Here is a 23,502-nt window from a genome sequence, read left to right as displayed (position 1 = left end):
TGGGTTTTTCCATCTCTGAAATCCGTATTCATTTCCTGCAACTGAGCAATCACACCCCATTCTCTTTCTTCTCTCCCACCCGTTGCAGCAGGCACTGCCCTAGGCAATGCTTTCCTGTTCCAAAGCTGCAGTCACTGCTCCTCCCTTACTATGTTGCTCCGTAGGAGCAAGTCACTGGAGCTTCTTCTACTTGTGCTGTCCTCAGGAGGGTGAGCTCAGCCCCCCAGAGCGCTGACTGCTGCAAAGCAGTTGAAGGGGAGGAGTCCCCTTGGAGAGGAATGTTCTGGGGTGCCAGGCTCACAGTGAGCAAACAGCAACAGGCTGAGTCAGGGAGCGTGGGGAGAGCAGCTGTGGGGGTTTGGGAGGAGGCTGCAGCCTCCCAGCTGTAGCCGAGGGTGAGTGGACCTGCAGTCCAGTATACCTGCTACTCGTTGTCCCTACAGGCATTTCTGGATGCGCTGCAGAGCCAGGCGGAGGCCAATAATAAGATCATTGGCCAGTTTGGAGTGGGCTTCTACTCTGCCTTCATGGTGGCTAATAAAGTGGAGGTGTACTCGCAATCTGCAGAGTCCGGGAGCCCTGGCTACCACTGGTCTTCAGATGGGTAAGAGTCTGCAAAACTGGAATTATTGGAGGCCAATGTATTGGAGAGAATGAGCGAGTGTTGTGACATTGTCTGTAGCTCCACCTGGGTGGGGACTGGAAGCTGCGCAGAGAAGCGCAAGATGAGGTAGGGCACTGGTCTTTTGCAGCTAGAGACCTCAGTTAAAATCCTGCTTAGGTTACAAGTGAAAGTCTTCATTACAAAACCACCCCCCACGTAACTCAGCAGCCTGGCTGTGCTGGCACAGAGCTTGGGTTTGAATAGCCAAGGCTGCTATAAGGCAAGAGATGGCGCATTAGGAGAGCTGTGTGGTGCCCTTCACCGCAGCCTAAGCTGTCAGCTCCTCGCTGCTACAGGCTTGTTAAACAAGAAAACCACACGTGAATTCAGTCCTGCTAAGTGTGCCAGATTGACAGCCCTAGAGACTGACTGCAGCCTGCCCACAGAGCAGGCATGGCACAGACCGTAGAAGCTTTCCCCTCTCCACCCCACCAACGGGCCTCAGTCCTGCCTTGAAGGGATACTGCAGGGGTGAGAAGGAAATCCAATCTCTCTGGGCTAGTCATTTTGCTGAGAATGCCAACAAGCAGACCTGTTGTGGTATGGGTTATAACATGGGCAAATGTCTTCTGTGAGCTAGACTTCCATATAGATCACCCACTCATTTAACACAGGCCACAGAATGTCCATCAGATGGCAGAAGCTTTGAGTTACTGCAGACTTGGACCAGAGCCCTAGATGTGAAAATCTCCACCTCCTATTAAAAGCCCGTGGGAAGAAAGAATTTGCCAAGTTTATAAATCCCTGAAAACAGTTTCACAGTTAAAACTTCGGATCCTGTTGTGTTCCAGATAATAATCCGCTTTATTGTGCTAAATGTTATAGTCCTCCTGCTTGTAACCTGTGAGGATCACTGAAGGATCACCTGCCATTCCTGCACCTTTCACAAAGTGTGTTTTCTACCCTTGAATTGGTGCTGCTCCCTGGAACATTTGACCGTCAGACAGATGGAGCAGTCACTCGGAACTAGAAAGAGTGGAGATGACCATTGGTAGGAAAGGGGACCCTGTAGCTCAGTGCAGAAGCCCTTCATCAGAGGGTGTTGCTGCAGTCTAGTGGAAATAATCATAGACTGGGGCACACGTGCTGAACCAAGAAAGAGCCATGCAGTCTGCTTGTCTGGAGCCTGGAGGGCTGCAAGTATCTGTATAAAATGGAGAAGATTTCAGTTGCTTCCATGGAGGTTTAGCCCAGGCTGATGACATCACCCAGCGTGCAATGCTGTTGTCAGTAGAGGCTGCTGGTATTATGAAGCATTGTCTGCTGGGACCTGGAGTCTCCGCAGGCTACATCACCATATTGTAGATCTGGGTGAGCACATGTAAAACTCCACAGCGCCTGACTTCCATTGACTTCAATGGGAGCTGGGTGCTGTAGTGTCATTTGTGCTTTGAAAATCGTCCCCTTGGTTAATGAAATGTTCCCTTTTCATTCTCCCTGGTTAATAAACATCCCCCAAGGAAAAGGTTTCTATGTGATGCTGTGTTTCTAATCCTAGCTCGGGAATGTTTGAGATCGCCGAAGCCTCTGGTGTCAGACCTGGGACCAAAATAATTATCCATCTCAAAGAGGAGTGCAAAGAGTTTGCGAATGAGGACCGCGTCAAAGGTGAGCAGGGTGCGGAAATGAAATGGTATTCTTTGGATTCCTACAGCCCCTTCCCCCTGAGGAGTGCTGTCCCCATCTCACAGAGGCCTGGAGAGGTGGTGACATGGTGGCAGAGCTTAGATTAGACCCCAGTGTCCTGACTCCTAGTCTTCTGCACTGCACTGCACTCCAGCCTTTGATGCTTACACTTGTAAGTTGCCTGTCGATTGATGCTGTCCCCCCTGTGCCCCCCCCCCACCCCCGAGGGTCAACATTTCATTGCCAGAGCCCCGTGGCTCTTCCCACTTTACACTCCTGCCCTTGTGGGGCTCCACATCGATGCTGTTGCTCTTGTGAAGATCGACTGGGCTTCTGGAGCCCTGTGGATGGGTGTAAGGGTTGCAGTGATGGTGATGAGGCACTGTGGGCTTGTCCCCTCTGTAGCTCTTCTACCACCGTGCTTTCTCTTCCTTTGAGCAGTCCCAGGCAAACCCTAATCCTCACAGGTTATCCTGGAGCTGTGGAAAGCTCCATGGCCAGTATTAGAAACTCGGAAGTTCTCTCTTACTTGGGTGTTATTACAATGCGGTGGCTAATGTTTGTAAAGTGCTCTGAGATCCTCTGCTGAAGGGGCCTGAGAAGGGCAGACGATGGTGAGATTTTAAGGGTGAGCTTGGGCAGATGGGATGTGTGCAGAGAATATCTGTCCTTTGCTCACCACAGGTGCTGCTCACCAAAGTAGAATGTGGCTCCTATTTATATAATCCAGGAGCAGCTTGCCAGCCCCAAAGGCCATTACTGCATCTCCTTCTACCTCTGTTCTAATCCAGGAATATACAGGGTGCTGCCAGTTTAACTCATTGACTTCTCCCAAAGAAATGGGAAAATCTGGTTGAATTGTCATGCCTGCTTTTTCTATAGATATGTCTGGGAGCTTAGACCCCCTAGTCTTTTAACCGTGGCTTAATTCCTTATATTTCACAGGGTAGGGGAAAAACTGTTAAAAGAAACATTGAGATTTCAAAATGTAGTTAGCAAATGAGAAGGTTATGGCAGGCTGCTAACCTTAACTTTGCCCACTTCCGCATAGGCATTGCAATGCAGTGTCTAATTACATGATCTGCTGCTATTTCCACAGACATCTGTCTGTTTTGTGAGCACAGTGGATGGTGTATTGTTTAAAATGTTTTACCACGCATGCACATATGTGAATTTCATTTTAAAATGGTTCTAACATGGCCAAATGTAAACCAGTTTTTCCTGGGATCCTAAAAGTCACCTTTCCTCCCGAGGAACCATATTCCTGCCAGTTTCCAGCTCCCTACTTCACACTGCATAGGTGCTAGAGCTTGGGGAGGGGTGGGGGTTAAAGCAAGGATACCATATCTAATGGGAAAGTGTCCCCTTCCCTCTCTGGATCTCAAATAGCTGAATAATTTTTGCTCAAACTTTTCAAAGAAACTCCTTTATCTCTGGGCAGAAACCAAGCCTCTTAAATTCTATCCTGACAAGGGAAAGATTCAGGAGGTTGTGAGCCACTGTAAAAGCTGGGTAACCATGGAAACACTTGAACCCCCACCCTTTAACTGTAGGTGTCCCTATGTTCTCCTCACCCCATAATGTTTTGCGATCCTGTGCTGAGAAGTGCTGGTCACTACGGAATTGGCTGTGCCATACCGAAGTTGTAACTGTAGAAGCAAGAGAGAGAAAAGTCCTTTAACGTCGTCCTCTCCTCTCCCTGGGGCCAGTGCAGGATTATTCGCTAGAGGTTTTTTCTGGCATTTTGCTGAGTCTAGTTATATGCCCTAACCAATCCACCCCTTCCCTCGGGAGAGGGTTCTACAGCTTGATGGCTCTCACTGATATTCAACCAAAATATTCCCTTCCCTCTGTCCCATTACTCCTACTTGTACCTCAGAGTGCTACATTAAATACTCCTCTCCCACTTAGGTATTCACGCAGTTGAGATGTTTGTAGACTGTTCTCACCACCACTACCTCCAGTCACAATCCCTTTGCTAATCTAAACATTCAGTCTCTCCAGGCCACTAACATTCTTTGTTGCTCTTTTCTGAGCTCCTTCAGTCCATGAATTTTTTCTGATTACCTGATGGGCTGTGGGAAAACATGGTGAGGGGCAGGAGCAGGCTGCAGTGGAGAGCAGGGACACTTCAAAGGAGCTAACCTGTGCTGATATGACAGGTTCCCATAGCTCGTCTCAGTCACAACGATATGGTGGTTGAAACTGATAAGACCTGTGTTCTGGTTTTTTTGTTGACAATGTTTCTCTCTGTTCCAGGGGTGGTGACAAAATACAGCAACTTCATCAGCTTTCCCCTCTTCCTCAACGGGAGACGCCTCAACACGTTACAGGTTAGATTGAGAGCCATGGACAGGGTAGTGACTCGGGGGGGAAACTTGTAACCCTGCAGTGGGCTCAGGAAATGAGTGAATGGGTCCAAAAAGGACAAAGAACTGTGAATGGGTGGGGTGGTGGCGATTGTCCAGGGCAGGGGATCACAGAGCCTTTCTGAGATGAGGAGTTATTCAAGATGAACATTCTCTCCGAAACCATTGACCTAGTGAGTTGAAATGTCTGGTTGCGGTGAAGCTGGTTGATAGCTTCAGCCGTAGGCCCTTGTGCCTGACAGGGTCATAGGCTGATGACAAGTCGATAAAAGCTGCAGCTGTTTTAAGCTTCTGCTGGAAGCTGGCTTGAGTATGTGTAGACAGTGCAAGCACTTGGTCACAGCAGCTTTTCCCTGTGCTGAAAAATGCCTATTCTGGGGGATTGCGGTCTCCAGGATGGGGGGTGAGCCTCGCCAGGATCGCCCACTCCAGTAATTTGTATCTTGTACAGAGGAGAGATAGGGCAGTAGCTGTGGAGGTCGTAGGGCAGCTTTCCAGGTTATAAAATGACAATGACTTCTGATGGTCTCCAAGTTGTTGGGAGTTTGCTGGTGGTGATGACTTCCATCAATAGGGCTGCCATTCAATCGCGCCCTCTTGGCCCAAGATAGTTAAAGAAATCTGGAAGGATGCCGCCAATGCCAGCTACTTTTCCTGTTCTGGTACCAGAGAGGAGAGCTTCGATCTTGGTTCTTGTGAAGGTTTGACAGAGACTTGATGGAGGGGCACTTAGTGCACAGGATTAATTAAGAACTGTTTTCACCAACCCTCTGACAGTTGTCTGGATTTCTTAACAGGAGCCTGATGATGCTGTTAGCAATGACTTGCAGTGTTTGTGTGTGATGGCATCACATCATCGAGGGTCCGGAGAAGGGCCCGTGCTTTATGGCTTGAATGCATGAAATCTGTGGCCTCCCCTGTATCTATCCGTAGTTGTAATCTTGTGCAGTCCAATGATTGCAGGAGAGCAGTGGCTAAGTCTGGGTCGCCAGTAGCTTTGTATGCCCTTAGGAGTGTTTTGCTCTCTGGGCTCCAGCACGACATAAAAAAGCTCCTGTAACCAAATGGGATATTCTTTTGTGTGGCTTTAATAATAAGCTTCATGAAGTAGTCAAAGTTTTCGGGCATTGGTGGTATGCTACTGATGGGGTTTTTTGACAGCAGTGGAGAAACCTAGCCAGTCTGCCCATCTCAAATTCCAGCATGGAACTGGTACGCTTGTAATGACAGGTTGTTCGAGACCGATGTGTTCCACCGATGTATGTGGAGGGTCCCGGGAGGGGAGCAGCTGCAGGACAGAGCAACGTGAGGGGAGGGGCACCTGAACACATGCTGCCAGCTGTGCACGCTCTGCTAATTAACTGCGCAGCATTTGAATCTCTCCTGGGCTGCTGCCCAAGTGCACAGCTTACAGGGAACACAGGCATCATCCCTTTTTAACTTATACATGAGTGATGTGCCCCAAATGATATGCTGCAAGTTCATTTAAGCTGACGACCTGGCACTAATGACACAGGCTGCAACTCCCAAGGAAGCAGAATACATCCGTAACGCTGCTCTGAAGTGGATGGAAAACTACTGTACTTTTGATACTGGTGGCTCAAACCCAGTCTATCAAAGAGAGTGTCATCAGCTTTCCTTCTGAGCGATTCTGAAGCTGAGAGGATGCTGAACGTAAACCTCTGTGGCAAGGAACTTGCCCACGATCCTAACGTCCGTGACCTGAGAATTACTCTTGATCATAGCCTTACCTGTCAACAGCATCTGAAGAAGGTGAGCCATAAAACAAAGAATCACATCAATATCATCCAAAAGATAGCAGATTCTAGCTGGGATTGTCATTGCTCCAATGCTACAAATGGCAATCTTGGATGTAGATTATTTCATGGCCGAGTACTGTGTACTTGTTTTAGGAAGAAGTTCGCACATGGACCTCATCGATACGCAGCTACATGCTCCGCAGCCTTGGCTTCCAGTCCTATCAAGCATCCTTCCTCCAGCGATCCAGAGAAAGATGGCTACATTGCACGAGTACAAGAAGACCCTCGCTAACCTGAGCGCCTGCTCCATGACAACCATGTTAATCAGCCTCATGCCTGCCTTAAGTCCCACTGGGTGTTCTGGGCATTGGAGAAGCTCTTCTGTCATCCAGCTTCAACCCAGAAGACACCTGGTAGATGCAGTGGGAAAGCTCTGATGTAAACAGCAAGCACTCAAGATGATCCCACCGTCGAACTGCCTGGCTTCTTGCTCCATCAAAGACAATGGACGACCATCAACCATATTAGGACATTATATGGAAGATATGAGCACCTGATGGACAAATGGAAAATCACGAATTTGCCACAGTGCAAATGTGGAGACTTCCAAACTATTGAAAACATTATGAACAAGTACCCCATCTTTTCATTTCCAGGGGGTATAGCAAAGGTGCACTCTGCATCTCTTGAGGCCCTGGAATGGATTTCAAACATTTTCTGTTAACTTGGAAGTGTTGCTATTTCCATATGAAAGAAGACTCAAAAAGAAAGGAGATAAATCCGGGCTTGTCTTTACAAACATCAGGTCTGCCTTCTGTTCTGATGCTCCATGTTTGTACCCTTTGACTTTTCCTCCGTTATGCACTATTTTGTTGACATGCTCAAAGAATTTTCGTAGATTAGCAAAGTAAAATTTTCGTTTTCAGAAGCCATGCCTATTTTCCCAGATCATACCCTGGTTACTTAGGAGTTTAATAATTCTGTTTTTAATTATTGTTTCAGCCAGATTATCTGTAACAGGAGGATCACGCTCTTTAATTGCCCAACTCACCCCAGTACTGTTTACTACAACACTTGCTGTCCTCTTGTCCTTTTTGCATAGTAACTGATTTTAATGAGAGGATATTTTTGTTAGCTACTCAGCCACTTCCTTAAGCTCCTTCAGAACTCTTGGATGAATGTCTTCTGGTCTTAGTGATTGGTTGCCATATAATTTTATCAGTTATCAAAAGATAAACTCCCAGTTCAATCACAAATTGTTCAGCTGGATGCAGGAATCTCCGGGTGACATTCTCTGACCCAGGTTACACATGAGATACACATAGATTCAATTATCATAATGTTCCCTTCTGCCTTTAAAATAAAGTCTATGAATAAATTTTCCCAGCATCTCATCCACTGATGCCTTAAGCTCTGACTGTGCCTCATCTTTATTATCTGACAAGAGCAGGTTTAGGGCAGGGATCTCTTCCTAGAATGTGGGTGTGGAAATAAAGGTCATTCCAGATTGTACGTAGATGTTTTAATGTGAATATTTAAAGACTAATAAACCCTATCCCTATTACATATTTAGATTCCTACAATAATGAAAAAAGGCTCTTGTCCAAGACCTGTGCCATAAACCACAAAACCAAAAATAACTCTAAACCACTGCTTACCCCGACAGCTAACAGACCTAAGTCATTGGGGACGAGTAGTAGTAAGGTGGGGAGACAGAGATCTTTTATATAGACTTAGTATTACTTTCTCTTTCTCACCAGTTAGAAAGTCTGTTCTCTTGAGGGGAATGGCAGCAGCTGTCTTCTTAATAAGCAGGTGGCCTCCTCCTGCCCAAAGTCCTGATCCTGGATTTCATTCTTCCATTTCTACACACGACAAGACTGATTCCCTGTAAACAGAAACCTGGAGATGGGACCCATATTGCACAAACTGATTTCCCCCTAGAAATTATTGCCATTTAGCCAACACTACATTGGAGCCTCTTCCCATTTAAATATGATTAGGGCTACGATTTGGTCACGGAGGTCACAGCAGTCATGGATTCCGTGACTTTTCTGGACCTCCATGACTTCTAGGGCTTCAGGGGGAGGAGGTGGGACTGTGTGCCCCTGCCCTGCAAGTGGAGCTGGCTGGAATCAGGACCCTTTCTGCGGGGGCTGCAGCTGGGCTGGGGGCTGCAGCCGGGGCCAGGCGCCTGACCCCAATGGAGTCCTGGGCTTGGCAGGGCTGCAGCCAGGGCCACGTGCCCCAGCCCTGTGGCGTCCTGGACTTGGCGGGGCTGCAGCCGGGACCGTGCACCCCAGTCCTGCAGCTCTCGCTGCAGGCTGCAGCTTGGGCCATGCACCCCCCTTGTGGCTTCCCAGGGTCATATGCCCCGCTCCCCACTGCGGCCAGGGCTTGGTGGGGGGCATCAGTCGGGCCACGCGCTCCTGTCCTACAGCTGGGCGAGCTCTGGAGCAAGGGCTGTGTGTCGTTCCGTTCCCCCCCTCCCCCCCATGGTTGTTACCCCCCTGGTGTGGCCACTGGAGTCAGGAGGCATGGCCTGTCAGTCTCTCTCTATCTTCTCTCCCCCGCCGTCCCGCCCCGGGACTCTGTTCTTCCCCCATACCGAGCCCTACCCCTGGTTATTTATATTAAAGTAATGGACAAGTCATGGGCTCTGTGCATTTTTGTTTATTGCCCGTGACCTGTTTGTGACTTTTAGTAAAAATAACCATGAAAAAAATCTTAGCCTTAAGTCTGATATGCTGTTTGGGCACAAGTGAAGGACCTGCTGGCTCTTTAATGGACAGTGGTCAGAACTCTGGGGAGCAGCATAGAACTCTGGTCCTAGCAAGAGGTGTTGTAAAGCATCTGAACTCCCCAGTGAATCCCAGTTACACCTTGGATCCTGGAAACCCTACGACACCGTTGTAACTTCTGGTCATATCAAGGGGCTGCTTGGGAATGACCGTCCTAAAAAAGGAAGCGTACTCAGCATATTGCCTGAGCTGCAAGAGTAGTGGGCCTATTGAGCTTGCTATTGGAAGGCAGGGGATATGACTTGGGGACCTCCGCGTCTGCTACTGATCGGCACTTGGAGATGACACCAAGGGCAAACAATCTATGTAAGAAAGTAAATCTAGCCCAGCAGCAAACCTGAGACCTCTACATTGGTTCCAGACACAAATTATATGGGCAGGATCCCTCACATCTTTACTGATCACAAGCGTGGTGCTATACTAAGGCCAAGAATCATGATGTTTGTAAAGCTCTTTGAGGAGGTAAGGTGCTGTGTCAACACAGTGATTCTTCTGAGAGGGAGATGACATCAGAACTTCAGGAATAAAACCAGCCCAACGTACTTTGTCAAGACACTTTCTGGATACAGGCCTCCCTGTGCAATCACTGGGGAATCCTTAGGAGGAGAGGGGGGAGGAGAGGGGGCTGCAGGGAGAGAGCCAGTCTTTGTAAGGAGGGAATCCCTAGGCTGCGCAGGGTTTGTCGGCTTGTTATACAGATAAAACTGCACAGTATCGTTTCAGGGGACAAGACAAGATGTCATGTTTATTATAATAACACAATTTGATTTAAGACCAATAACTAATATCTAATACCTATGTATGCACACACACACGCACGCGCACACCCCAAATGTTCTGCAGCTACTAGATAGTTACCAGTCCTGAATGTAGCTTGGGTTCGTTGCTTGGGGCGGCTAACTGGCCAGGAAAGCCAGGCACAAGGAAGAACTGGGTCTCTGTTGGGCATGCACCAATGCCCTTCCATGTTGGCAGCAGAATGTTACCCTTCAAAGTCTTCCATCTCACCCATCCTTTTTGTAGGCTTTAGTTTGAATCCAGAGTCTACAGGTCTTGCTGTGTCACGCTGCCTCTGAGTTCGGTGTGATTGATCACCCGTCAATTGCAGACATGACTTTCAGCCTAGGACCTGGCTTTGATGTTTCTTCAATTGTACTTTTGTTCTCTTCTTTTGAGGGTGGACTCTTTTTGCTTTGTCAGGGCTGTTGTCTGCAGCTTCAGCCCGTGGTGTTTACACTTTATTTCATCGGGAGAGGGTGGGGCTGGAGGTTGAGTCCATCATCCATATATACCTCATTCACAAATCTAAACTACACTAATCAGATTACAGCAGGGTTTTGCAAAAATGAAGTGAGCATTTTAAAATGGAGTTTGGGACAAGTTAAAATGGAGTTTGGGTTACAACATGGACAAGTGTAAGGAATGGCAAACAGTGAACAGAAGTTACAATGTTGAAGCAGTGCAAGTTTCAGTGATTTAAGCAGCAATTGGATTGAAAGTGAAACTCAATTAGCCAGTTATTGGGGTACCTGGTTTTATGAATGAATGTAGTTTCATTCATAATACTTTACTTATGAAGTTATATTAATAAAGTGAGCAATTAAAAACAATTTCATTGATCAGTTCTATTGCTTTGAAAGACCAGACCAGAATTAGTAATAGTGATGCCTATCTCTGGGCCCTGTCCAGCACAAAGGAAGCTGTTGACAATGGGACGTGCTAGGAGAGCAGAATTAAAAGCAAATGAGTCTTAGCATGTGGCTGTGGGGTGGGGGTGTGTGTGAGTGTTACTAGATGGGTGGGGATTTTAAGCCTCCCTCCTTCCCCACAGGCGCTCTGGATGATGGACTCCAAGGAGATTGGTGAATGGCAGCATGAGGAGTTCTACCGTTTCATAGCCCAGGCTTATGACAAGCCTCGCTACACCCTGCACTACAAGACAGATGCCCCCCTCAATATCCGCAGTATCTTTTATGTGCCTGAGATGGTGAGACTCTGGCATTCTCTTGGAGGTGTGGGAAATCCTCAGTGAAGGGAAGGATCAGATGGGTGAGATCATCACAGAATAGACGTCCTTTCCGACTTGAACAGCTTCAGCCTTGTGTGCCCAGCACTGCAGAATTCTTTTGGAGTAGCCAAAAGGGAATGCCCAGTACCTAAAAGAGATGGAAGCATCTCTCCAATGGGAGTAGTGTGCCACAGGATAAATGGGGTGCATTGAACTGTGTCTATTTGTCAGGAGCAGAATCTGGCTCAGGTGGGAGAAACCCTCACAGAGCAAGATTCACACGCTCCTGTAGTTCCGTTCTGGTGGGGAGGATAAAAACGTGATTTGCTCTGATCATCTCAGACCTGTGAAACCCATAGTGAACATCAGCAGAGTGTGGGGCTTTTGTACAAGCATTCTGGGTTTGGATGGTGTAACCTCTTCCCCTCTTGCTTCCACAGAAACCATCCATGTTTGATGTCAGCAGGGAGCTGGGCTCCAGTGTTGCCCTATACAGCCGCAAAATCCTCATCCAAACCAAAGCTGCTGACATTCTGCCAAAATGGCTGCGTTTCCTCAGAGGTAGGCTGGTCAGGGAGCAAGCAGGAGAGTGCAACAGGCTGCAGCAGCACCTTCCTTGAGTGTCACTTAGGGCAGTGGAGGCAGATTTCGGAAGGCAGCCAGGATAGTGACATGAGACATCTGCCGGAGATTTGTGGGGAGGGAGGAGTTAGCAAAAGGCTGAGTCCTCTGAGTCCAGTTGTATCCTAGTCTTGAGTCACTTCATTGCCACTGTTTGTTCTAGGTGTTGTCGATAGTGAGGACATTCCTCTAAACCTCAGCCGGGAGCTGCTGCAGGAGAGCACCCTCATCAGGTGAGCAGACAGAGGGGCTGGTTCCCAGGGGAGGGGATTTTGGTGAGTGCATGAATGCTAACCTGTCTATGGGTGGGTGGTGATAAAGCTATAGGATGTCAACTGAGATCAAGACCTGGCAGGTGAGCTGTGCAGTTCCCATTAACAAGAGTTTCTGTGTGTAATCTGATACTGTGTAGCCTGAGAAGCTCCAAACTCTCTCATCCATGAGGTGTTTCTCAACCAGACATGGTAGACAGAGTGTTAACTTGCTGTGCACCAGCCAGCTTCTTCTTTGAGTTGTGTCCCTGTGAGCGCTCCGCTTCTGGTGCGCCTGCGCCTTTGAGCCAAGATTTTTGGTAGCAGCGCCTGTTCAGCCCATGCATGCACCTGCTCCCCCTCATGCCCTGCACCGAGGACATGTAGGGCTGCGCAGACAAACCACCCTCAGTTCCTTCTCTCCCACAAAGTCCCACAAGGGAAAACTGAGGCAGAGTGGAAGGAAGGCAGGTAATGGAGCACCCATAGGGACATACATCGTGAAGCGCTCCAGTTTTTCGAGTGGTCCCCATGTGTATTCCACTATGGGGCATGCATGTGCCCAGAGATGGAGAATTTTGCAAGCAGTGTCTGTTGGTTCGGACCATGCACCCTGGCTCACCTCATGCCCCTGACTGAGCAGTTAAAGGACAGTGCAAACTGACCACCTCTTCAGTTCCTTCTCACTGCCTCATTGTCTGTGTCAGAACTTCCAGTGTCCACAGTTTTGGCTATCTGTAAATAGTTTTTATCATTCTAGTGTTTTCAGGTTTTTATCTGATAGTTATAGAGTTTTGTAGTTAGTCTTCCTGGCCTGGAGAGCCACTCCTCTTTCACCCCTTGTTCTGTTCCCTGATTCGGTACTGGACTATGCCCAGTACTCCAGGCTTCAAAATTTGTGCTTTCTTCCCGCAATCCCTCTTGGTCAGCGATGACCACCGGTGCTCCTTGCACTCTCTCAAGGAAGCCCACATTGCAGCAAGTTGTAGTATCTGCTTCTCGTTCTCCAGCCATACTCAGGAAGGGTGGGAACTTCGCCTTCGGATGCACCTAATGGAAAAGGGCATGATGCCGCAATCGTACCCTGGCCAGAGGACGTCCCTCCCTCCATTGTACACTGGCCTGATTCAACAAGGAGTGCATCTCCTGCCATGAGGTCCAACCTGGGAGCGAAGGAGTCAACCCCCACAGATCCCTTGGCGGAATCTTGTTAGGAGAGCAGAGAGCATGCTCATAAGTATGAGGCTGAGACTTCCTTCATATCCATTTTGAAGAAGTTGGATTCAGCCTTGCCTAAACCAAACAAGTCTATAAGCTTAGCTGAAGAGAACCTAGGATGTCCCACGTCTCAGAAGCATGACAAGAAAGTCCACACAAGTCTGGTGGCACTACCTCCAAACAGAAACCCCAGAATCCACCAGCACTGATGAAGACCGATCATCGAGAGCATCAGTTACCCATGTGCAGTCTTTGTTCTCAGTGGCTGTGGTACTGACTGTCTCTGCTGCAGCTCTGGTGGACTGGATCCCTTTAGTTCTGGGAAGAGCCAAGACCTAGGCGCCTCTTGCGGACATCTTCGCTGTCCCATACCCAGAGTCTCCCTTTTCAGAAGGGTTATAACTCCACGAGCGGAGCCAGTCTTCAGGAGGAGTCTGTCTCTCATTCCATCTTCAGGCTATGACTTCCCTCCAGCAGCCTCATTGGTACTGCCGTTGGAACTGGAATCCTCTTTCTCTCCATCAGAAGATTCTAAACCATCTGATGAATCATTATTCCCTCCTCCAAGACCCACCTTCCTGGTCAGAAGACTTGGACAAAGCTGGGACCAACCTACACCTCATCACCCATCTCAGAGCCGATGCTACCCCAGGCCATGGAGACTTGTGCAATGTCCATTCAACCCATCCTGTTGTCCATATAGTGGCTGTGGGACCAGCACCATCCTGTAGAGTTGGTCCAACCTCCTAGGAGGTTGCCCTTTCCCTCCCCTGTGAGAGGACACCTGGAGCTGTAGAGGAGACCTTTGAAGAACAGGAGGCAAGGCTGACAAGGTGACACCTCACACAGATATGTCCTCATCATTGCCGGATGAGGCTGTAATGCCTCTACCGCCTTCCAGGGTGGATGACTTTTGACAGTTCCAGAAGCTGATGAAGCATGTCACAGATATACTTCAAATTCGTCTTATGGAAGTCCAGACTCCTATAATAAACTCTTGGACCTTTTACATACCTCATCTGTGACATGTGTGGCATTCCCAATACAGCCAGCTAAGATGATCTGTCAGACTCCTGCCCTGATACCTCCTACATGCAAATAGGCCAACAAACAATACAACTTCCCATGTAAGGGTTCAGAATTTTTATTTTCACATCCAACACTGAATTCCTTGGATGTAGATGCAGTTAAAGAACGTGGGAGGCAGCACAAAACTGAGGCAAGAAGCAGAAGCATCTTGATCTTTTCAGTCACAGAGTAGATTTTGTAACATTGTAATTCAGGATAGTGAATCACCAGGTGCTTATGTCAAACCGTGACTAGCAGCTTTACAATAAATTTAATACCTTTGTTGAATATTTCACCATCAATAATTTAAGGCCATCATAAATGGAGGCCAGCTCTTGGCAAAGATGCTATTACAGGCCACGTTAGACACAGCCTATGCTGCAGCCCACTCTATTTCGACCACTATCAATATACAATGAGCATCTGGGTCCAGCAATCTGGCTTCCCTAGGGAGTTACAAATCTACTGTAGAAGACCTTCCTTTCATCAGTCACAAGTTGTTTTCTGAGTCTAAGGACAACTCCCTTGTCCCTTCCCACTTGGAAGGACTCGAGGGACACACTTAGATCCCTCGGGATCTATACCCATGCAAATAATAATTTAAGCGGATCTCAGAGAGCACAGAGTTCTCACCCAGCTCATTTTTCTAGGTTCTGTCAGCCACCCGAACCAGTGACCAAGAGGCCACAGCTACTTCATCCCAGCCACTTGCATTGTCCCAGTGCCAGTTGTGATGGCTTGGTCGAGAGTGTGAACCACCCACTGCATATGGATTTACTGCTGCACCATTTTGTCCGCATCCCCCCATTTTTGGATACTGCATCTCCCAATTTCAGCCTACGCAGAACAGCATAACACCAACAAATGCATTTTGGAGACCATAACATCTAATTACTCCATCCATTTCACTTCTATCCCTCCCTCCCACCTACCGCACTTCCTTGTCCCTTTTCAGGGACTCATCTCACATTCAGTTGCGGAGACAGGAGGTGGCCTCTCTTCTATGCTTAGGAGCTATAGAACCTGTCCCCGTTCAGCACAGGGAAAAGGGGTTTTATACCAAGTACTTTCTGGTTCCCCAAAAGAACAGAGGATGGAGACCAATAGTAGATCTCAGACATCTGAACAGTGATGTGAACAGCAGAAAATCAGGGTGGTGACCCTTGCAGCTATAATTCCCCCTAAATTGCAGGGATTGGTTTGCAACTCTCGACCTTCAAGATGCTTATTTTTATGTTGCAATTCACCACTCTCACAAGAGGTTTCTTTGCTTCATAGTCAACCTCAACCACTACCAGCACCTCTTGCTCCCTTTTGGCCTCTCCTCTGCCCCAAAGGTATTCTCAAAGATCATGGGAGTCATAGCCACCTACCTACTAGGGATGTAAAAGGTTAACTGGTTAACCGGTAAGCATTAGGCTTACTGGTTAAACCAAAGTTAACCGTTAACCCCAGCAGCCTCGCGTCAGGCTGGTGGGAGGGACCCCAGCCCCAACTGGGCCGGAGGAGCCCCAGCCCTGCCATGTCGGCAATGCCACACCACACCAGCTGAACCGGTGGGACCCAGTTCGGGCCGGAGCAGGCCCCCATCTGGCTGGCGGGAGCCCAGTCCTGGCTGCACCAGCCAGCCAGCTGGACACCTGCCCTGGCCATGCTGCGTTGAGCCAGGTGGCTGGACCCCAACCCCAGCTGGATTGGCCCCAACCCTCACAGTGTCAAGGCCCCCCAGCTACCTCAGTTAACCGGTTAAACAAAACAATTTAATCGTTTAACCGGTTAACTTTTTTAACCAATATTTATATCCCTACTACCTACGTTATCTGGGGATAATCATCCTCCCTTATCTCAATGATTGGTTGCTCAGGGGACTGATCTTATCAAGAGATATGGTCAGCAGTACAAACAACAAGGTTGGTATTCCACAGTTTAGGCCTCTGGCTCAATCTTGAGAAATTTGCTTTTACACCAGCACATCGGATAGATTTCATAGGAGCTTCTCTGGATGTGGTGACAGCCAGGGTTTACCTACATATGAACAGATTTGTTGCCCTAAAGAATCACATAAAACCAGCCATACTGGATCAGACCAGTGGTTCATCTGAGCCCAGTATCCTATCTTCTAACAGCGACCCGTGTCAGATGCTTCAGAGAGAATGAATAAAACGGAACAATTTCAAGTGATCCATCCCTTGCCATCTTGCCCCAGCTTCTCAAGGATTCAGCTCAGTCCTCAAACCTCAGCAAGAAGTTCTCTCCAACTATTAGGGAACATGGCATCTTGCATTTTCGTAACTCAAGATGCCAGTTTACATCTTCGGTGCCTCCAGGGATGGCTCAAGACAGTCTATATGCCCAGAAAGTATATGTCTGTCCCTCGCTTGGTTCTACAGACACTCAGCTGATACAAGAGACCTTCGAAGGTCTATGCAGAAGTCTCATTTAGTCAAGATCCTCCTACCATTGTCATATCATGAGACACATCCCTCTTGGGATGGGGGATGCACATCTGGCGTCACACACAGTCCAAGGCAAATGGTTGTCCAAAAGTAGCTTCTCCACATCAACCATCTACGGTTGAAGGCAGTCAGACATTCTTGCATTCATTTCCTTCTTCTGGTCAAGGCCCAGTCCATCAAGATCATGACAGACGACATGGCCTGCATGATCTACATCAGTCTCAGGATGGGATGCATTCTTTCTCACTTTGTGCTGAAGCACTAAAACTCTGGAATTGGTGCATAGTCAACCAGATAATCATCTCAGCTTCTTACCTTCCGAGGATGCAGAACACTATGGCAGATCACCTGAGCAGGCATTTTCCTCGGAATTACTAATGGGAGTTGGACATGCAAATCTTCAACAGCATATTTCTAACCTGAGGGTTCGCAGAAGTGGGCCTCTTTGCAACCACCACCAACACACGAAATTTTGCTCGAGTGGGACTAGACCCTTAATCACTGGGGGATGCCTTCCTCATCTCATGGACAAGAGGTCTTCTTCATGCGTGTCCACCACCACCGTTACTTTTGAAAGTACTGAACAAGATCAAGCAAGACAAGGCTAGATTCATTGTAATTGCACTGATCTGGCTGAGACAAGTCTGGTATCCTTATCTCATTCGATCGGCAAGTTCTGCAACTTCAGGCATGGCTCCTAAATGACTTTTGGGGATAGAGACCCCCTGTTCAGCAGAAGTACAATGGATATTATTAAACAGCAAAAGGACATTTACCTTCAGAAACAGAAGAGATTTCATCACTGGTGTATCCTTCAACAAGTTTCTCCAGATCACTCTTCTCTATCCTCTGTCCTTAACTACCTGTTTGAGCTCAAAAGATCTCGTCTTGATATGAGCTTGGTCAAGGTTCACTTGCGGCTGTTACAGCCTTTCACTTCTTGATAAAAGGTTTTTTCTTTGTTTGTTTTTCTCATCCCACGATCTCAAGGTTTCTCAGAGGCTTAATGAACCTATTTCCACAGATTTGAGAACCTGCTCCTGTATGGAACTTGATCTTTGTTCTTACGAAGGACTGCTTTGAGTCACTAGCTACATGTTCATTGGTTCACCTATCAATGAAAACAGCTTTCTTGGTAGCCATCACTTTTGCCTAGAGAGTTGGAAAATGGGGGCTTTAATGGCAGATCCTTCTTTCACAGTGTTTTTAAGGACAAGGTATCATTATAACCACATCCCAAGTTTTTACCCAATGTGTCCTTTGAATTTTATATAGACAAGACTATTCACCTTCCAGGTTTTCTCCTGAAACCACCTCGGACTAAGCAGGATTCTGCCTTCGATACTTTAGATGTCAGAAAGGTGTTACCCTTCTGTCTGGACAGAATGAAACCTTTCTGAAAGTCTCCTAGATTGTTTGTTTCAATTGTGACAAGATGCAAGGGATCCATAATCTCTACCCAGAGATTCTCAGAATGGATCTTGAGGTGTTTTATTTCAAATTATGTGTCTGCTGACATTCAACCTCTTTCTAGAGCAGTGGTTCTCAACCTTCCCAGCCTACTGTACCCCTTTCAGGAGTCTGATTTGTTTTGCATATACCAAGTTTCACCTCCCTGAAAAACTACTTGCTTACAAAATCAGACATAAAAATACAGAAGTGTTACAGCACACTATTACTGAAAAAGTGCTTACTTTCTTATTTTTGCCACATAATTATAAAATAAATCGATTGGAATATAAATATTATACTTACATTTCAGTGTGATACTTGAGCCTGTTTTTCACATGTTAGCATTGTCTGAAGCCCGAGCCCCATTGCCCAGAGCTGAAGCATGTAACTTAGCTTTGGTGGGGCCCCTGTGGCGTGGGTTCCTGGGCAATTGCCCTGCTTGCCACCCCTAATGCCGACCCCGCACTTGCAACACCTGAAAACCCATCCTGTGACACCTCCCCGGGGGTCACGACCCTCAGGTTGAGAAACTCTGATCTAGATCAGTTGAGTACCCCTGCAAGACCTCTGCGTACACCCAGGGATATTTGTACCCCGGTTGAGAACCACTGTTCTAGAGCGTTGGCTCATTCTGCAGCGTCACACTCTACATCTGTCGCATTACTCAAAGACGGTCCAGTCACTGAAATCTGCAGAGCTGCAACCTGGACCTCTGTATGTACTTTCTCCAGCTATTAATTCTCGCCTCTAGATCAGATGCTGCAGTTGGCAGTGCAGTTTTGTCTTTGGTATTGGATGTTGTTCTGACACTCCCCCCTCCTTGTGGGGATACTGGTTTGGAGTCATCTGAAGTGGAACACCCATAGGAACACTACTCGAAGAAGAAGGATGGGTTGCTCACCTTGTGCAGTAACTGGAGTTCTTCCAGATATGTTTCCCTATGAGTGCTCCACTACTTGCCCTCCTTCCCCTCTGCTTTGGAATTTTACCTTGTGGGACGTTGTGATAGAGAAGAAACTACAGGTGATTCGCCTGCACAGACCTATATATCCTCAGTGCAGGGTGCAGGATTGCGAGGGGGCACATGCGTGGGCCAAACAAGCACTGCTACCAAAAATCTCAGATCAAGGGTGCAGAGACACACGTGCACTGGAAATGGAGCTCTCACTGGGACACACATCTCAAAGAATTCCAGTTACTACATGAGGTGAGTAACCACTCCTTTCCTTTAGTGAGTTCATTCACTTTGAACAAGGGAGGGTGATTAAGAGCAACTCCAGAGCAAACTTTTGCAACAGTCACATTTCATGGTTGCTGGGGCAATGTTCTGTGTCACAATCTGCTGGATGTTCTGAATACCTGCCGGGTTCCCTCTTGGGTCCTGTATCATCCACGGTACAGACTGACTTACAGCAGGCTTGGCTGGAAATTGGGAGAATGAATTTAGTATCTAGGGCCCTCTGACTTTCCCAACAGGTCCACTGATTGGAAAGTAAAAGGTTCTAAAACACATCAAGAAGTCAGCTGCAGACACAGGGAGGCTGGGCCCACGCTAAAGTAACACCATCTATTGTGCATACATTTCTGAAATATGTACTTCATAACATCCTCCTAATACTGGACTGTGTTCTGGGCCTCTTTTCAGACTTGCTGCAATGTTAAGCTACATACATAACACGCCTACAGTTACCCCTTTATCAAAGGTCTGACCAAATAGATCGGCTTTTACACCATGCCCTGAGGGTCAACAGAGCCAAGCACTGTAAGGCCGGCCTTCTCTAAGAGTGCCCTTGAATTTGGAATTCACTCCTCTTTACAATGTGTCCGAAAGGACAACAGACCAAGGCTCCTGTCATGGCTGAGTGTGGCCAGAGAGAGGTCAGGGTGTTATTTTGTATTCTATTGCCTGAGGTGGGGTTGTTGCCTTTGGTGTTGCAGCTGCATCATGTATTCTACTGTTGTTGAAGTGCTTTGAGATTTAGAATAGGTGCTTTTTTACAGTAATCAGAATAATTCTCCTTAATTGGAAGATAAAAAGCCTCCATCATTGTATATGTTCTTAATTAGTTAAGAACACCCCACCCCCCAAAAATGACTACATTATAGCCACCTCCTCACTGCATTTGATTTTGGCAGGTGTGGGGTGAGCTGCCTATTGGGAGAGTGCACTAAACCCCTTGTGCAGTGCAGAATGGTGGAGTCTTCTAGGTCAGGAGGAGCCAGGCTCCAGCAGTAGGTTTGGGATACTACCTTACCCCGTCTCTAGCACCAAGAGCTGCCCCTACCTGAGATGAGAGTGGAAACCGATTTCAGATCCCATGTGAAGATGGGGTGAGAGGAGGAAGGCTGTGGCTTGGTAGTTCTCCTTTGTTCTTTCTGAGCCAACCCTTGTGTAGGAAACCCATGACTGTATACAGGGAAAGGGACATTAACCTAAAACCATTGAACATCTTGGCCTATCGACTGCTTTTAACAATACTTATTCTCCCTGCAGGAAACTCCGGGATGTTTTGCAGAAGAGGCTGATCAAGTTTTTCATTGACCAAAGCAAGAAGGACCCTGAGAAATATGCCAAGTTCTTTGAAGACTACGGGCTGTTCATGAGAGAGGGGATTGTGACGATAGCAGAGCAGGACGTCAAGGTACATACCATACTAAGTGTCTGGCTGGTGTGAAAGAGTGCAGACTACTGCCCAGACTGGGGATAAGGCAGTGGTGCGGGAAGGTGATTCTCTTCTGGGGATCCTACCATTTGCTCGTGGCCTTTTGTGCCTGGTCCTTTGGAATTTTACAGATCCTCCAAAATATTCTGACCTCCACAGTGTCCTACAAGCTTTTAGAAAGGGGGATGTGTACAGGTGCCATTCCCCATCCCTTCTCAGACACAGCCCACACACTATACAGAGTAAACATGCCCTCGCTCTGGGGCTTGGTTTTATTAATATGAATATTAATACTCCCACTTCCCTAATTATAGGTCTGTCAGTCTGACATCGATCCTGGGCAAGGTAATAGAGCAGCTGATACGGGACCCGATTAATCAAGAATTAACGGAGGGTGATATAATCAATGCCAATCAACATGGGTTTATGGAAAATAGCTCCTGTCAAACTAACTTGATATCTTTTTTTGGTGAGATTGCAGGTTTGGCTGATAATAGTGATGATGTAATAGACTTCTGTAAAGCATTTGACTTGGTACTGAATGACATTTTGATTTAAAAACTAGAAAGATATAAAATGAATGTGGCACATGATTAAAAGCTGGCTAACTGACAGGACTCAAAATGTAGTTGTAAATAGGAATCCTCATTGAGTGGGTGTGTCCCTAGTAGGGTTCTGCGGAGATTGGTTCTTGGCCCTGTGTTGTTCAACATTTTTATCAATGACCTGGAAGAAAACATAAATCATCACTGATAAAATTTGCAGGTGACACAAAAATTGGGGGAGTGCTAACTAATGAAGAGAACAGGTCACTGACACAGAGCCATCTGGATGGGTTGGTAAGCTGGGCTCAAGCAAACAATACATGTAGAGCCCTGTGCGGATACAAAATTTGTATCTGCATCCGATCTGCAAAGATGGTCCACGTATGTGGATATCCGTGAATATAAAGCAGATATCTGCAGATTTGCAGGGCTCTCAATATGTGTTTTTTATATGGTTAAATGTATACATCTAAGAACAAAGAATGGAGGCCCTACTTACAGGATGGGAGAGTCTATCCTGGGAAGCAGCCACTCTGAAAAAGATTTGGGGCTCGTGGTGGATAATTAGTTGTATATGGGCTTCCAGTGCAAAGCTGTAGCCTAAAGGGCTAATGCAATCTTTGGATTTATAAGCAGGAAAATCTTGAGTAGAAATAGAGAGGTGATTTTTACCTCTGTATTTGGCACTGGTTTGAATGCTGTTGGAATTTTGTGTCCAGTTCTGGTGTCCACAATTTAAGAAGGATGTTGATATATTGGAGTGAGTTCAGAGAAGAGCCACAAGAATGATTAAAGGATTAGAAAACATGCCTTGCAGTGATAGAGTCAGAGTTCAATCTAGTTAGCCGAGCAAAGAGAAGGTTATGGCGTGATTTGATTTCAGTCTATAAGTAGCTACACGGGGAACAAATATTTACTAATGGGCTCTTCAGTCTAGCAGAGAAGGGTCTAACACAGGGGTGGGCAAACTTTTTGGCCCGAGGGCCACATCTGGATATGGAATTGTATGGTGGGCCATGAATGCTCACGAAATTGGGGGTTGGTGTGCAGGAGGGGGTGCGGGCTTCGGTTGGAGGTGCAGGCTCTGGGGTGAGGCTGGGGATGAGGGGTTGGGGGTGTAGGAGGGTGCTCCGAGACCGAAGGGTTTGGAGGGCGGGAGGGGGATCAGGGCTGGGGCAGGGGGTTGGGGTGCAGGCAGGGGGGCAGGCTCCAGGCGGTGCTTACCTCAAGCAGCTCCCAGAAGCAACAGCATGTCCCTGCTCCAGCTCCTACGCAGAGGTGCAGCCAGGCAGCTCTGCGCGCTGCCCCGTCCGCAAGCGCTGCCCTTGCAGCTCCCATTAGCTGCGGTTCCCGACCAATGGGAGCTGCGGGGACAGTGCTTGGGGTGGTGGCAACATGCGGAGCCCCCTGATTGCCCTTTTGCATAGGAGCCAGAAGGGGGACATGCCACTGCTTCCAGGAGCCGTATGCACTGGGCAAGCCCCTGACCCCGCTCCCTGGTTGGAGCACCAGAGCAGGGCAAGCTCTGGACCCTGCTCCCTGGCAGCAGCTCGAGAGCCAGTTTAAAACTTCTGGAGGGTCAGATTTGGCCTCTGGGCCATAGTTTGCTCACCCCAGTGTCTGGAAGTTGAAGCAAGACAAATATAGACTGGAAGTGAAACATATTTTTTTAATAGTGAGAATAGAGAACCATTGGAACAATTTACCAAGGGTTATGGTGGATTCTCCATCGGTGACCATTTTAAATCAAGATTGGATGTTTTTCTAAAAGCTCTGCTGTAAGAATTATTGTGGGGCAGGTCTCAGGCCTGTGTTACACAGGTGGTCAGACTTCATTATGAGAGTGGTCCCTTCTTGCCTTGGAATCTATATGTAAACAAGAACAGAACATAATGTTCAGCTCAGCCTTTCTCCCCAGGCTTTGCTTCTCCCAGGATTCCTCACTCAGGACTGCTTAGCCCACACTCGAGGGCTATTCCCACCTCCTTTGTATCCAGGAA

General features: G+C 47.6%; 1 protein-coding gene across 1 annotated transcript in view; it reads left to right on the top strand.

Annotated features, from left to right (window-relative positions):
- TRAP1 (TNF receptor associated protein 1) overlaps nt 1-23,502 on the top strand; it is an 80,023-nt gene that overhangs the window by 43,743 nt on the left and 12,778 nt on the right. Inside the window, exons 6-12 of the mRNA XM_077827627.1 lie at nt 444-604; nt 2,163-2,272; nt 4,550-4,623; nt 11,052-11,207; nt 11,669-11,789; nt 12,013-12,082; nt 20,789-20,936. Of these exons, the coding sequence (XP_077683753.1) occupies nt 444-604; nt 2,163-2,272; nt 4,550-4,623; nt 11,052-11,207; nt 11,669-11,789; nt 12,013-12,082; nt 20,789-20,936 (840 nt within the window). The remainder of the gene's footprint in view (nt 1-443; nt 605-2,162; nt 2,273-4,549; nt 4,624-11,051; nt 11,208-11,668; nt 11,790-12,012; nt 12,083-20,788; nt 20,937-23,502) is intronic.

Source organism: Eretmochelys imbricata, chromosome 10, assembly GCF_965152235.1.
Source record: "Eretmochelys imbricata isolate rEreImb1 chromosome 10, rEreImb1.hap1, whole genome shotgun sequence".
In the NCBI taxonomy this organism is placed as follows: domain Eukaryota; kingdom Metazoa; phylum Chordata; order Testudines; family Cheloniidae; genus Eretmochelys; species Eretmochelys imbricata.
The sequence above is the reverse complement of the archived record's forward strand: the minus strand, read 5'-3'. Positions and strand labels throughout refer to the sequence as shown.